This window comes from Hetaerina americana, unplaced genomic scaffold (genome assembly GCF_022747635.1).
Source record: "Hetaerina americana unplaced genomic scaffold, ioHetAmer1.1.p SCAF_66, whole genome shotgun sequence".
Lineage (NCBI taxonomy): Eukaryota > Metazoa > Arthropoda > Insecta > Odonata > Calopterygidae > Hetaerina > Hetaerina americana.
Genome location: NW_027287272.1, coordinates 723,682 through 738,603, shown reverse-complemented (window position 1 = coordinate 738,603; position 14,922 = coordinate 723,682). Strand labels below are relative to the sequence as shown.

At 40.4% G+C, this 14,922-nt stretch overlaps 1 protein-coding gene across 1 annotated transcript in view; it reads right to left on the bottom strand.

Moving 5' to 3' along the window:
* LOC139696060 (voltage-dependent calcium channel subunit alpha-2/delta-3-like) overlaps window positions 1-14,922 on the bottom strand; it is a 287,280-nt gene that overhangs the window by 69,396 nt on the left and 202,962 nt on the right. Inside the window, exon 4 of the mRNA XM_071594674.1 lies at window positions 3,540-3,984. Within this exon, the coding sequence (XP_071450775.1) occupies window positions 3,540-3,984 (445 nt within the window). The remainder of the gene's footprint in view (window positions 1-3,539; window positions 3,985-14,922) is intronic.

Below are 14,922 nucleotides of genomic sequence, written 5' to 3'. Positions count from 1 at the left end.
GTGTGTATGTCAATAAGTGGGTCCCCAAAGTCTTCTTTGCCAAAACATGTAGCTTTAAGTGAAGTGAGATTCAAAGCTAGCAATAGCGCATTCAACACGAATCAGATAGCAACGGACGGAATATTTAATAAGGGATTCATTATTAACTAGAAGACGATCCTCGTCAAAAATTTAAAAAACTGTAATTTTTAGGAAACAGCACCTGTATTGGTGGTCAATTACCGAAGTTTAAAAAACATAATCGCAGAATATGATCACCTTATTCAAAGCATAGGCGCATATATAATTATTGGAACAGAAAGCTGGATATCCACTGCTATTTCCCAAAAATGAGATTTTCCCAAAATCCTTTTCCATTTACAGAATCGACAGAAGAAATAGAATCGGGGGCGGTGTCTTTATAGTAGTTCAAAATTCTTGCGTCAGCAGGGCTGAGGTAATACCGGGCAATGGTTTGAAAAGCATATAGTACTCAATTAAAAGGCCTCAATCCAAAAGAATTTATGTATGCGCATTTTACAGACCGCCAGTCAACAGAGATTATTCAATACTAGAATTAGATCAGCTTATCAAAAGTTTCTTATAACCACGCAATGATTGCGGCGTAATAATCAGTGGGGATTTTAAATCTATTGACTAGAGCATATATAGTTTCAAAACGGGCGGTAAAGAAAGATATCTGCAAATTGCTATTACAGCTATTACTTGCACGTTGAACTGATTGAATGAACTTGTCACTTCACCAACTAGGGGCGATAATATTCTTGATTTGTCGGCAACGAAAATTCCCGAAAAAGGCTTAACTATAGAAACTATAAAAGGAATTAGTGGCCACAGGGCAATAAATACTTAGTTTTCTCTTCATGGGGTCCGAAATAAGAAACCTAAAAGGGATATCTACTTGTTTAAAGCAGGGGACACTGTTCTCTGAATGTGGTCTTTTAAGGTATCATGTCCGACTTTAGATAAGCTAATGCTCTAGTTATCTAATATGTTGAATTTTTGGCGGAAAAGATAGCGTTTGTAAATGACTACCACCTTAAAATTTCCTGATAATGTTGAATAATTAGGACGATGAACTTATAATTGTTTTCCCCACCAGTTTCAAGAGGCCCTCGATTAACGAATTGGCCACGCTAGACTGAACGGAAATGTAGAAGATAGACAGACTTTTTTGCGACACCTTATATGTGATTAACGGAGAAATGTGGGCAACAGCAGGTTTCTGGGCATTCTGTTGCGATTTAACCAAGATACGAAAGCGGAATTTAAGGAATTAAACATCAGAAAATTTAAACCACAGACATTCTGGAATAAAATAAAAGATTAAAAACAAGACGATAACCAAACAGTAAATAAGATTGAGTCGAGCATCTTCAAATCGGGGAAATAATTGGGTGTTACATTAACATTAAACATTTCATGGGGTAACCACATCAGAAGATTATTCGGGTCAGCAACCTTAAAGAAACTAGGATTCAATAGACGGGCTGAAGGGTAATGTAATGAAGGATTAAGAGGGAATAGAAAGAGAGAGAGAGAGGCATGTTATACTGCTTTTGTTGGGTCATGTTTAGAATACCCTGGATCCATGGGAAGACATTTTAAATTAAGAATTGGAAAAGATGCGGTGAAAATCCACCAGATTTGGCTAAAACATATTTCTTCGAGATTAGAATAAGTGTGACGGAAATGTTGAATTAATATTAGGCAAGGAGTCCCTTGATTCACGAGGAGAGGAGGGCAGACTTAAAAGGCTTAGTAGAAATGAACTGGACAATTGGGTTTCCTTGAAAGACACTAAAGCGGGAAACTTGAATTCACCAATTTTAATGAATGTAGATCCGACCGTCATTGAACCACGAGATAGACACCGTCACAGACAGATTCAAGCAATCGCTCCTCCCTCACACCCAATCATGAACAAATCGAACCCAAAGCACCTCCAACATTTTCACCATAAACACAGCAATCAACCCAAAAGTGGGTAGGTGATGGTAGAGTACACCCAGTACTGTTTACCCTACGCAACATGTGAAATTCATGCATTAACAGGACAATTAGTGAGGAGGCCAGTGCGTTTCCCTGTGCCACCAATGATACCCCGGGAAGATCTGGCAGCCAAAAAACACACACCTCAGGTGAAGAGCAGAGGGTACCCAGAGATAAGTACTCCGATACGTACTCCTAAGCTCTAAGAATACCACGTCAAATTCCAAATACAGGGTGCGTTAAAAAATGCGATCGAATTTCCCACGCTGCTCCTATTGGTTGAAGTGAGATCGAATTATTCAAAGTGGGTGAGGAAGGCAATAAGCTTTGCCGCGAAACAAATCTCAGTGCTCTCCAAGCTGTGGAAGTGGCAGGAAGTCAGTAATTGTAAAACTCTGCGCGCCGACCGCATCACGAAAGACAAACCGAGCGGAAATTTCAAGGGAACTTTATTAACGTATTGAAAATGAACCTGAATATTTGGACAACGTCATCACTGGTGATGAAACTTATGCTTTTGAATACGACCGAGAAACAAAACGCCAAAGCTCTAAGTGGCATACCGACCAGTCCCCCAAGCCCAGAAAGGTAAGAATGAGCAAATCAAAAGTGAAAACAATTCTCATTGTCTTTTTCGACAGTAAAGGAGTGGACCATAAGGAGTTTGTTCCTCAATTGGACAGACAATTAACGCGACCTACTACGTGGATGTGCCAGTAAGATTTTGAAAAAGAGTCATCAGGATGAGAAAAGACATCTCCACTACCAAGCAACTCCATCACGAGTCCGAGTCCGCGAGTTCCTGGCCAAACAACATGTGTCAACGCTGCCACACCCCCTTATAGTCATGACGTCACCCCAGCAAACTTCTTTTTGTTCCCCCGGATTAAGGAAGCCCTTAAAGGAACCCATTTTTAGCCCATAGAGGATATCCAATCTACCGTGACGAAGAACTTGCGAGAGGTCCTCGAGGACACCTTCCAGGGCTCGTACCGTTCATGGCAGAGTCGCTGGAAAAAATGTGTACATTTAAAAAATAATTGCATTATTTTCGAAACGCACCCTGTATTTAAAAACTCAAACATTTAATGATTTTTTTTGTTTATTACATGGCATATTAATACGGTGAATTCAAGCGATGCATGGGTACGTTATTCTTGTAGATGAGCAAATACATGTTGGAATGCATTTGTACATGACCTAGAATTCCTGCATGATTGGCTTGTGTCCTACTACCACTCGCCCCCCACCACTCGCTATTGCCACGGCGGAGTTTTGATGGACGCAGGCGCGCATAGTATTTCCATGCCATCAGAGGCTATGTCGTTTGCTGGTACAGATGAACCATGAGAACTGGAGATCTGTTGAAGTTTTCTTGGCACAACTGATGTATCAGGTGCGACTGGAACGCGCTTTGCGCTATTGATCGTTAGAAGTACGCACAATTATTAAAATTAAAACTGTCGAAATTGCCGCAATTGTTCGGAATAGTTGAGATCGGAGTGGACTGGCTGAAAGTGAGTCGTCCCGGGGTTTGTTCCGCTCACCTTGGTCGTAGACATTGGTGGGCACGTGGACGGCGCTGTGGCTGTCGTTGACCGGGATGTTGTAGAAGTGGCGGTCCGCCTTGAGGCGCATTGGACGGTATATGCCGTCGTTCTCGCAAGTGGCGTTGTCCTCCCGGTAGATGGAGCCGTTCCCGGCGGACGCCTCCTCCACCAGAACTTCCACCTGCGAGCACTTGGCGCTGTGGTAGGAGAACTCGATCAGGACGTCCTCCTCCTCCACCGCCGCCTCCTCCTCCGACTCCACCCCCTCGACGTCGCCTGCGCCCCCTCTCGCCTCCTCCCTCCGCCCCCTCCCAGCACCGCCCCCCTCCTCCCCGCTGGCACCCTCGCCCTCCTCGCTGGCACCCCCGTGGTCCTCGTCTCCGGTGCTGTTCCCGGCGTTGTGCAGCTTCTCAGCCAGGGCCTCCACTTTCTCCACGATGCACTGCACAGAGGGGAGGAAAAGGGTCTTTTAGGGTTTACGCAAGTACACAAGTTTCGTATAAAAAAGATTCGGGGACAGTTTTTTCCTCGCGTGAATTGCATGAAGTGCTGGATTCAGAGCGTCGTCGGTTGTTAAGTGCGCGCATGATCGCACAGATCGTATTATTGGCATTGACACATAAGACAGTGACAGTTCACACACCATTTACAGCACAGGAAATTTGGCGATGCGAAATCTGATCTGCGATAAACTCGTACTCACGAAGGTCTTACGGACGGACGACCAAAAGAGCAGAGTCGAGTGTCTGTCTGCTTGCGAAGACCTTCTGCATATGCCATCGCGACGATTCCCCAACGCCCTTACAGTTCCCATGACCTGGCAGCAGCAGACTATCATTCCTATTCCCTATAAAATTGAAATCCACCATCCCTAAAAGAACACCACCACCCTGGGAATCTACTTGCCTTCAAATAAGCTGGCACGCGTACCCTTAAGGAAACAAAACAAAGGAAAAAGGAAAACAAAAAGGAAAAAGGGAACGTTTATAGCAGCAAGGATTGAGCAGGACACGCGACACTGGCGGTGAATTTCAGGACTCATCCTAAAACACACACTCTTGATTATAATGACCAACGCTGTCGATGTGTCGAAATAATGGAAATAAATATGTTATTCTCGTATAATTCTTATGAAAAGAAACTATTGCCGTCTTATTCACGAGATATGCAAAAAATAGGAAATTTTTAATCGAAAGCCGATCATTGCCCGAATGAATGGATCGACGGAAATTTTTAGTAGACTTCGTTTCATATTACGAGGGCGATTCGAAAAGTAGGGCTTGCCGGAATCAACGGTGGCTCCAATTGACGAGATGGTGCGCAATAACCGTAGAATTTCCCTTCATGGCATAAAGGAAGGCCTTAATGAAGAGAGTGGCTACTTCTCCGTGCAGAATATTGTGTCGTAAATCCTCGGTTACAACAAGGTATCTCACCAAAGGAGTCTTTTTGCATCATGACAATGCACGTCCACATGTGTCACATCAAACGACCACCCTACATCAAACGACTACCCTACTTAATGAATGCGGCTGCTGGGATATCATCGACCACCCTCCTTACAGCCCGGACGTTGATCTCAGCGAACACCACTTGTTTCCCGCTCTCAAGAAACACCTTGGAAGACAGAAATTCAAGTCAGACGAGGAAGTTCAAGAAGCAGCCGTCAGTTGGCTTCGTGACGCGGCGGGAGAAAGGTACGACGCCGGTGTTAAAAAGCTGCTTACAAGGATGCAAAAAGTGACTGATCGTCAAGGCAACTATGTAGAAAAATAGGTAAATGCTCAACCTTTCCAACGATGCACGCAATGTTGAGAATAAATGTGATTTGTCATGAAAAAAAATAGGAGACCTTACTTTTCGAATCGCTTTCGTTTTTTGTTTGATTTGACTTCATTCAATCTGATCACTAAGAAAAGATAGTTGCAGCCCAGAAGATCAAAGTCATGTACATTTTTTCAATGCATACAAGTCACTGAAGCGAGCTCGGTGAACTAGCATTTCGTCAAACATAAATTTGTTTTTTTCCCTCGTTTCTTTATCACAAAACAAGGGTCACCGTCATATAAAAATAGATATGCGCCTATAATTACATAAGATAAGGGTTTGCATCTTACGAATTCTTATTTAAAGGTTAGAGGAACCAAGTCTCTAATAAAAAGCCATATTGTAAAACACAAATATGTTTTACAATATTGCCTTAGTTGATTTAATTACGGTCCATAGAATCAATTATGTTTTTAAATAATATCAAAATAAAGCATATTCGAAAGGTTTGACCATTGTGTAAAGAGGGCAGTACCAAAGAAACTTGAAAGATATCAAAGTGAAGGTAGGGTAGGTGAAAGTTGGGTGCATTTGAGATGAAAATCAAATGAAGAGAAGCAAAGGAAATGAGAAGAATTGTGGTGAGTTAGAGAATCGAGAAACGATGGGTCATGGGAGGTCATTTCTCAAGGGGAATGGATGGAAGAAATGATGGAATGACACAAACAGGGACGATGGAATATATAAACTTTAAATTAATACACCATTAAAGAGGATATTTACTCTCTCTTTGGAGACAGAATCCCATGCATAGCAGTCATTGCAAGTACAGGGATTTAGGCGTTTATATAGCTGGGGATCTTGGGTGGGGAGTTCAAGTAGGTCATTTGACACGGAAGGCATTTAAAGTATTTCATTGGGTAATGAGAAATTTAAAAGGAAGTAGCGTAGTGCACAAAAGAAAAAGCATATAAGGTACTGGTTAGCCCTATCCTAGAATACTCGTCCATAGCATGGGATCCATATGAGGTGGGAAATATTAAAAAGATAAGAAAAAGTTCAAAGACAGGCAGCAAGATATGTACTCGGAAGGTACAAAAGAATAGATAGTGTCACAGAAATGTTAGATATACTGAAATGGGAGAGTTTGAAAAATAGAAGAAAAAGGAGTAGGTTAGGCGCGATGCATAGAATTGTTAAAAAGGACGAAGCGTGGGAAGATTTATGGATAAAGATCGAAAAGCCTAACTTGAAGGGAAAAAACGACCATAGTTTTAAAATAAAAATAAGGACGCAAAAAACAAATAAGAAAAAATATTCTTTTTTAAATAGAACTATTATTGATTGGAACCAACTTCCTGGAGGTTTGTTTGAGCCCTTTCCATCCAATTTTAGAAGTTTTAAGTTGAAATGTAAAGCAGCCACTGGGTAATTAACTTCATTGATCTGTGATTAGTGTGCCAATTTACTTGTTAAAATTTTGTTTGAATGTGATGTGGATGACGTGAGAAGTCGCATTAAAAAAGTGAATGATCTGTTAACGGTGCGTGATTTCGGACGGAGTGTGTTGTTGCTTTGAATGGCGTGAACCTGGGCCACGTGTGATTGTGCGATCGGAAAATTCGAGAATCTTTGAGAGTGCCATTTATTTTTGTAAATACATTTGACTTCACATATGTTCTTCTATTTGTGAATTATAAGGATAAATCACTTGACCGTCGCCAGCGGGTCATTTGTCTAATTGCAACGACATTTAATAATTAGAATAAGAATAAAAACTTAGTCGAGGAGTTTGCGTATAAAGACCTAGGAAAAGTGTAGGAAGACAAAAGTGTGATGATGATAAGGAGAAATCTGATAACCAAGGAAACGGAGATGGGCTTCATGAGAAGATAAAGGAATTGTCATTTTCACTCGCGAAATAATTGAGGAATATTTCTAGAGACTTCCTCCCTCCTTAAAGGAACACAGGCAGATGCAGGCGCCCATTCTACGTATGTAACTTGAAGTGGATGTCATGCGAGTGGAAACATTTCTTAAATCAGTCCCATACTCGAGTCGCTAAACTTCCCACGACAAAAATAATTGAACATGAGCCATCGCGAGCGGCCATTTTGTCAAGCCTGAAAAACGTGTGGCACGTTTCTTAACTGAGGATACCACCGGAAAGGGAAAAGCGAAGAAGGGATGCCCAGCATCCATGAAAACGAAAGACATTTCTCAAGCGACGACGCAAGACAGGGCGTGCTCTTAGGACCTCCCAAGAAAGCGGCTCGCATTTATTATCTCCTCCCCGACAAGACACAGCTCCCCTGCGCTAGGGAGTCTGAAGGTCAAATACTTACAGGTATATTTATTTTTATTTATTAGGTAATCTACCGGTTAAGGTAGGTTTTTGGATGGATGTAATTACTAATTAAATAATTTGTGACCCCTAGCAAAACACAACATCCTACTTTACATCAGACCCCTCTTCATCTCTGAGTACTTCCTTCCTCCCTTCATCCCTTCCAACATCCCTAACATTCCTTCCCTTTCCTCGTTTGCCTAACATTCTCCCCTCAATTACAGTCTTCAACATCCCACTGCCGGTCAATACCCCCTTCATCCACTTTTCCTGCCTCCATAGGATTGCTCCCAACAAACCCCTCTCTTCGCCCACCATACCAAGTACTTCCTCGTTTGTTTTCTTCTATATATATATATATATATATATATATATATATATATATATATATATAAATAGTTGTATATATATAAATTTATAATTATATATACAAATTATATACTTAAACATAGATATACTGTAATACGAGGGCGATTCGAAAAGTAACGTCTCCTATTTTTTTCATGAAAAATCAAATTTATTCCCAACTTTGCGTACATCGCTGGAAAGGTTGACCATTTAGCTTTTTCTACACATACGCCTTGACGATCAATCACTTTTTGCATCCTGGCAACCAGCTTTTTAATACCGGTGTCGTACCTTTCTCCCACCGCCGCGCAAATCCAATATATATATATATATATATATATATATATATATATATATATATATATATATACATATAAGGAAAAGGGACCGGAACAAATAGAAAGGACGAACACAAGAGAGGTGGGGAAAGCGGAATCGGACAGATCACAAGCGTAAAAATATTTGTCTGACCGGGACTTGAACACCGGCGTTCCACCCATCTTTCCACTTGCCGGGCGGATGCTCTAACCACTTGAGTTATCGAGGAAGCATAATTTACACCGAAATCTCCGTAGGGGACTTTATGAAACCCACTGCTCCGATTCTTTGGCCAAGATATGACGTTAGGAAGCTATTTCACCCACCAAAGGAGAAATAGACCACACACACAAGAGGAAAGACAATAGGAAAGCAATCGCACAACGTCATAAAGGATAGGAACAGTGTGTATATATATATATATATAGAACAGTGTGGAGGGGGGCGAGAGGAAAGATTTGATTGGCTAGTTGACAGAGGGAGAGGAGAAGAGAAAAAGTGGGGAAAGAGGCCATTGAGCAAACTTCTATTGATGGCTGGTTTACATGCTGCAGGAAATAAAAAGACTAATTCGGACCTCGTTCACTGCTTCATGTTGAAATGTAAAAAAAACCTTTTGAATACATAATAATTCAGGATTAAAATGGGGGCCACTAAGCCATTATTGGCATACAACCTGAGCAGTCATTTTTACATGTAACTCGATGGCGGTGTAAATCCGAGCGTCATAGCCTCGACAATGTCTAGCCCAGTTTCATGCACAAGAGTCGGAAATTACGTAGGTTCTGGATGTCACCGTCACAATCTCGTTATTGTCGAGCTGTTTTAATATTTAGACCTGCTCCCTGAATTAGCCTCCTGAATAGCCTCTCCCGGAGGAGTCGCACAATATGATACGCCCGAGAGAATGGCAATCACCGCTTGGACGAGTATGAATAAGGAAGTGACGTGGGGCAGAAACAAAGACATGAATAATACCGACTGACCTCCTTCGCTTCCGCAGAAAGTATATTCAGCGCCACGCTGAAGCATATGACCAAAGGGAAACTTTGGAGGAGGCGAAGAGGAAGTTTTGCCTCTTTCTCTTTCGGCGGATAATACGTAAACACTCGGTGGGGATATTTTTATTGAACTTTGCCCAAAAAGGGATTGCGCAAGAGTGTGCCAAAGCAAAACAAGTCAACTGCCTCCTAATTTACACTTAAAATCTACAATTTGAGTAATTTCGGGCGTGATGTGGTTCCAGGAACAATGCAAAATTGTTATACGCCTGCGCTAATTCCAATAATGAATGCAGCAAATTGCTATTGACATTTTAACTTGTTAATTTTCCTACGGAGAGCCTGATAGTATTAAGCTATAATAATACAGAAAAAAAGAGGGGAGAATGTAAGGCAAAAGAGGAAAGGGAAGGAACCGGATAGGGATGTTGGACGGGATGAAGGGAGGAAGAAAGTACTCAGAGATGAAGAGGGACCTGGTGTAGAGTAGGATGTTGTGTTTTGCTAGGGGCCACAAATTATTTAATTAGTAATTATGTCCATCCAAAAGCCTACCTTAACCGGTAGAGTACCTAATAATACAGAAAAAATCGACATTGAACAAAGAAAGTAATGCCTAGTGCGTAAAAAAGTAATGCCATATTTTAGAATGAACATATCGCGTAAAAAATATCTGATTTGCAACTTAAATTCAAGTGAAATTTCATTGAATTTTCTCAAGATATTCATATTATGATTGTTTTTTATGTACGAAAATAAATGCAAGAATTTCAAGAGTGTAAAAATCATTTGCCTTTACCGGGATTCGAACCCGGATCCCTCAATGTCCGACCAAGTTCTTCAGCCAGTTATGCTATCGAGGCGTCCTCTTTAACTCTGAAATTTTGATAACTGAAAAATTTGACACTCTGATAGCTTATTTGGTTAAAGCACTCTACCGGACATTGAGGGATCCGGGTTCGAATCCCGGTCAAGGCGAATTATTTTTACACTCTTGAAATTCTCGCATTGAAATGCATATTAGCGGATGACGCCGTTAAGGTCACTGTTGCGGCATCTCCCGCAGTTTCTTTAGAGTTTTACAAAAATAAAGTTTTTCTGACAGGGAAGGAAAATATTGACTATATTTAAGTCTGGATATTCCATCGTGTTTATTTTTATTGCTGGCAGTAAAGGCATTACAAATAGAGGCCTTGCGAGAGGTGGCAGAAGACGCCTTCCAGGGCGCATATCGGTCATTGCAGAGTCGCTGGAAAAATAAGAATAGTAATTTGAAGAATTTTAAGTGTTTGTGCAAATCTGTACAAGAAATTACTAAAAAAAAAACGGTTGCATTACTTTCGGAACACACCCTGTATATGCCGAGTTGAAGTAATTTGATCTTCACGCGCATCAACGCCGATTTTTAAAGAAGTTAAAAAAACTTCCTCTGTAATAACTGCTGCTTGAATGTGACGGGGACTACTTCCTTCCCACACGCTGTGAGCATTCGTAATTAATGCGCAAAAAGTATGTTTCACGTGAATAAAAATAAATGGCGAGACTAAAAATATCGTAAACTAGACGAGATTCCCTCTGCGTTCGAAATGGCATGCCTCCGCAGTCGATTCGCCAGTCCGCAGCGGAAGTCTACCCCTTGCGATATTCAGGATGATTCATGAAAAAAATATGAGCGGCGAATTTCCAGTTTAGAGTTTCCGCTTTCAAATATGGAGGAAGGCGCAACAAATAAACGCTCTTGTATCCTCAAGGAACAGACGAATAAATAAGGAAAGATGAAAACCTCAAAGAAATGTGCACTTGGCCGTGTTTTTAGAGAATTAATCCCGAGAAAATTTCTCAATCCATCGTAAATATTTATAAATAAATATCATTTGGAGTGTAAGTGTCGTGTATGGCTCAGAAGCGTGGTCGTTTAGGCAAGACGATTCCGGTGTGGAACGGGATTTCATATAGATTACAATGCTGTTACAACAGTTATTCGTAGCATAATTTGTCATTTCCGTGGGCTATTACTTTGTCTTACTCAAAAGAGGGAGTCACAATGTTAAACAATATTTCCTTAAGCCCTCAAATTTTGTCTTATTAAATTTTTTTTACTTACAGGGTCTCACCCAAAAGTGGTAGGACTGATTTTTTTCACAAGAATTTTATTGACGATATACTAACATCGACTTAATAATCTTCAAAGTATACAGGGTTCGTCCGGAAAATAAGTGTACTGACTACTGATTTTTTCCCGCCGCTCCAGGCACGCCCAGCACCGCTCTGACGGGCTGCGATTAGAGGGGGGTATGTTGGCAAGCGACGCTGAAAAAGGCAGTCGGCTCTGAGCTGTGTTGTAGTGAGGAGCTCTGTTAACGCGAACCTCCACGCTCGACCCACGTCACGGAACGCGATGCCGAAGTTTTTGGAGCTGCGTTATTCCATTAAATTTGCGGTAAAGCTTGGGAAATCGTCTACCGAAACTGTCGGTATGATTAACCAGGCTTACGGGGAGTCGGCCATGTCCAGAAACATGATCTTTCGGTGGCACAAGATGTCCGTGGAGGGCAGAGAAGAGGCCGTGACGACGTGTCTTCGAGAGGTTCCCGATGATGCCTTCGCGGGAGCGTTCCAGGAATGGGAACGCCGCTGGAACAAGTGTATCGACTCACAAGGGTCCTATTTTGAGGAATATTAGCTTAAGATATGTAAAAGTGTAATAAATTTTTTTTCCTGAGCTCAGTACACTTATTTTCCGGACGAACCCATTTTCTTCGACTCGATAAAGACTTAAAAGTTTGTTTCTTTCTAATCAAATAGCAGTATCATTATGTTGAAGACATTTGCTGGAACATTTGCATCGAGTACGCGGTGATCTGATAAAGCCAATTTTAAATTTTCAGCAATCTAACACGGGTCAAATATTATAAAAAAATAATTCGAGCCAACTGTGGTCATCGCTATGCCATTACGGTGCGGAGGCAAAATTCCAACAGTTCCTGGATTAAACATCTTTGCTAAACTCTCAGTGGCGCAACAATATTTCTCGCTGTTCGCAAGGCAACAGCATTGACAAAGCATGTTTAATTCAGGTTTATCAAACGCGCCAGCCTTCAAATCGAGGTATTCCCGTTAACTTTACATACATTCTCCTGATGCTTCGGGGCAATCGGGATATATATTTGCAGAAGGACTGCATCAAGGCAATACGGCGGTGCAATAACGCCGGTTGTTGGTGGTGAATGTCCCAAGCCTCTCTACATGATAAATAGAACTTGTTTATTAGTTTTTCGCTGCATGGTACGCTATCTGATGCGACCAACTACACACAAAGAGTGCATGAAGAATATCTGACGACGTGCAGTTTTACGCAAATCGGCAAAATTCTCTCTCCTTATGGGCTTTTTCTCGGGGCCGAAGAAGAAAAAAAACGGCAAAGCTCTTAGTTTCACATTAAAACAAGGAACACGATTTTGATAAAATACGTGGACTCATTTTATTGACGGGATAGTAACCAGCACATTCTATCTAAGGATCAAATAATGACATTATAGAACCAAATAATTGCAATTTAACGACGATAAATCCGAGCATTTTTGGATGACCACATCACCCCAGTATCCTACTCTATATCAGGTCCCTCTTCAGCTCTGAGTACTTTCTTCATCCCGTCCAACATACCTGTCCTATTTCTGCCCTTTCCTCGTTTGCCTAACATTCTCCCCTCAAGTACAGTCTTCAACATCCCACTGCCGGTCAACACCCCCTTCATCCACTTTTCCTGCCTCCATAGGATTTCTCCCAACAAACCCCTCTCTTCGCCCACCATACCAAGGACTTCCTCATTTGTTTTCTTCCCTGTCCATTTCACCTTCTCCATTCTTCTCCAAACCCACATTTCAAAAGCCTCCAATCTACGTCTATCTTCCTGCTTCAATGACCACGTTTCCGCACCGTACATAGCTACGCACCATGTCAAAGCTTTTCGAGTTTCTTCTTAATATTCTTACTCAGCGTCCCTCTCATCAACTCCCTCCTCCTTGTGAAAGCCGGAACCAAATGATGGACTTAAGGACATATTATTAAATGATAATAATAATAATAATAATAATAATAATAATAATAATAATAATAATAATAATAATAATAATAATAATAATAATAATAATAATAATAATAATAATAATAATAATAATAATAATAATAATAATAATAATAATAATAATAATAATAATAATAATAATAATAATAATAATAATAATAATAATAATAATAATAATAATAATAATAATAATAATAATAATAATAATAATAATAATAATTTGGCCCGTTCGATTAGAATCGGGCAATTGTTTGGGGTACCTTATTTTTAAACCCTTAATAGAATTTAGTTAATTTTTGACAAAATATGAGGTACATGCCCTTCCTCCCCGTCATTCACCCCGTTCCCACTTTATCTTTTGTTGATGAATCTATCCAATATTTTCCTAATCAGTAACTCGTACAGATATGTCCTATTTTGTAGCACCTTATGGCTTACGGAAATATTATTTAATATATCCAGTCTCAGAAAAGAATCTCAATTAATCCTTGTCATTAGGAGGAGGTGTAATTTATTTTTTTTGTTTGCATTACCGTGGAAACCATAAATAAAGAAATTAAATCAGGGAGATAAGGAGTTAGAATTTATTGCTTTTTATCCCATTTAATTTTTTTTCTCAATGAGCTCGCCGCGTGATTATTTGCAGAAATTGAGAGAGGATCGTTTTAATTGTGTTACGATTTTCCGACACACACGTCACAATAACAAAGTTTTTTTTCAGATCCTTCAAGCGCCAATCCGCTACAAAATTCATGAATTCTTCATCAAAGTGCATAAAAAATGTATGAAAAAATTATTTTTTTTTCGTTTTTCTCTCCAAATTCATCATTTATACATTTCACTACACCATAAATGAACCAAGCCTATTAACCGACTGAGAATTCTTCTTTCCTCCGCTCCGATTTCGGAATGCAAAATTTTTTCCTGCCGCCTGGACACAGAAATGCGGTCATCAGGAACTGGGACGACATCGCTGCATCATTTATCGCTTTCACGGAAGCAGTTGAAATCGCAAAGAGGACAAACGCACATTTTTACAACCTCGATTTATGTCCTATTTGAAAAAAATTTATTCTTTAATAACTTCCAAAAAAAATTTTTTCAGTCGCAACCCAGTCTTCTGCTCCCTGCAAAGGCCATCCGTTTTCTCGCTTCTGCGGCAGAGAGCTGCCTCAATATTTACATGAAGTCTCCAGGCTCCCCTCTTCCCCACCACCCGGTACATTTTTCTTCAAGATCTTCATAAAATTCGCAATCATTACGTCAATTTGTTTAAACCCTGAGCTGATAGATTGACGGCTTGAAAAGAAAACATTGCTGCTGTTGAAAATTATTACAGCCTATCGTAGATAAAATAAACCAATTAAAATCGGTTCCAGAAATGAACCGAGCGGAATACAAGGGTGAAAATGACACGATCGACTGAAGCAACAAAACAAGCGCCTTTTTTATTTAATCATGATATTTTTACAAACAATAAAAATATTCATTGGTAAACGCGGCGATCCATGA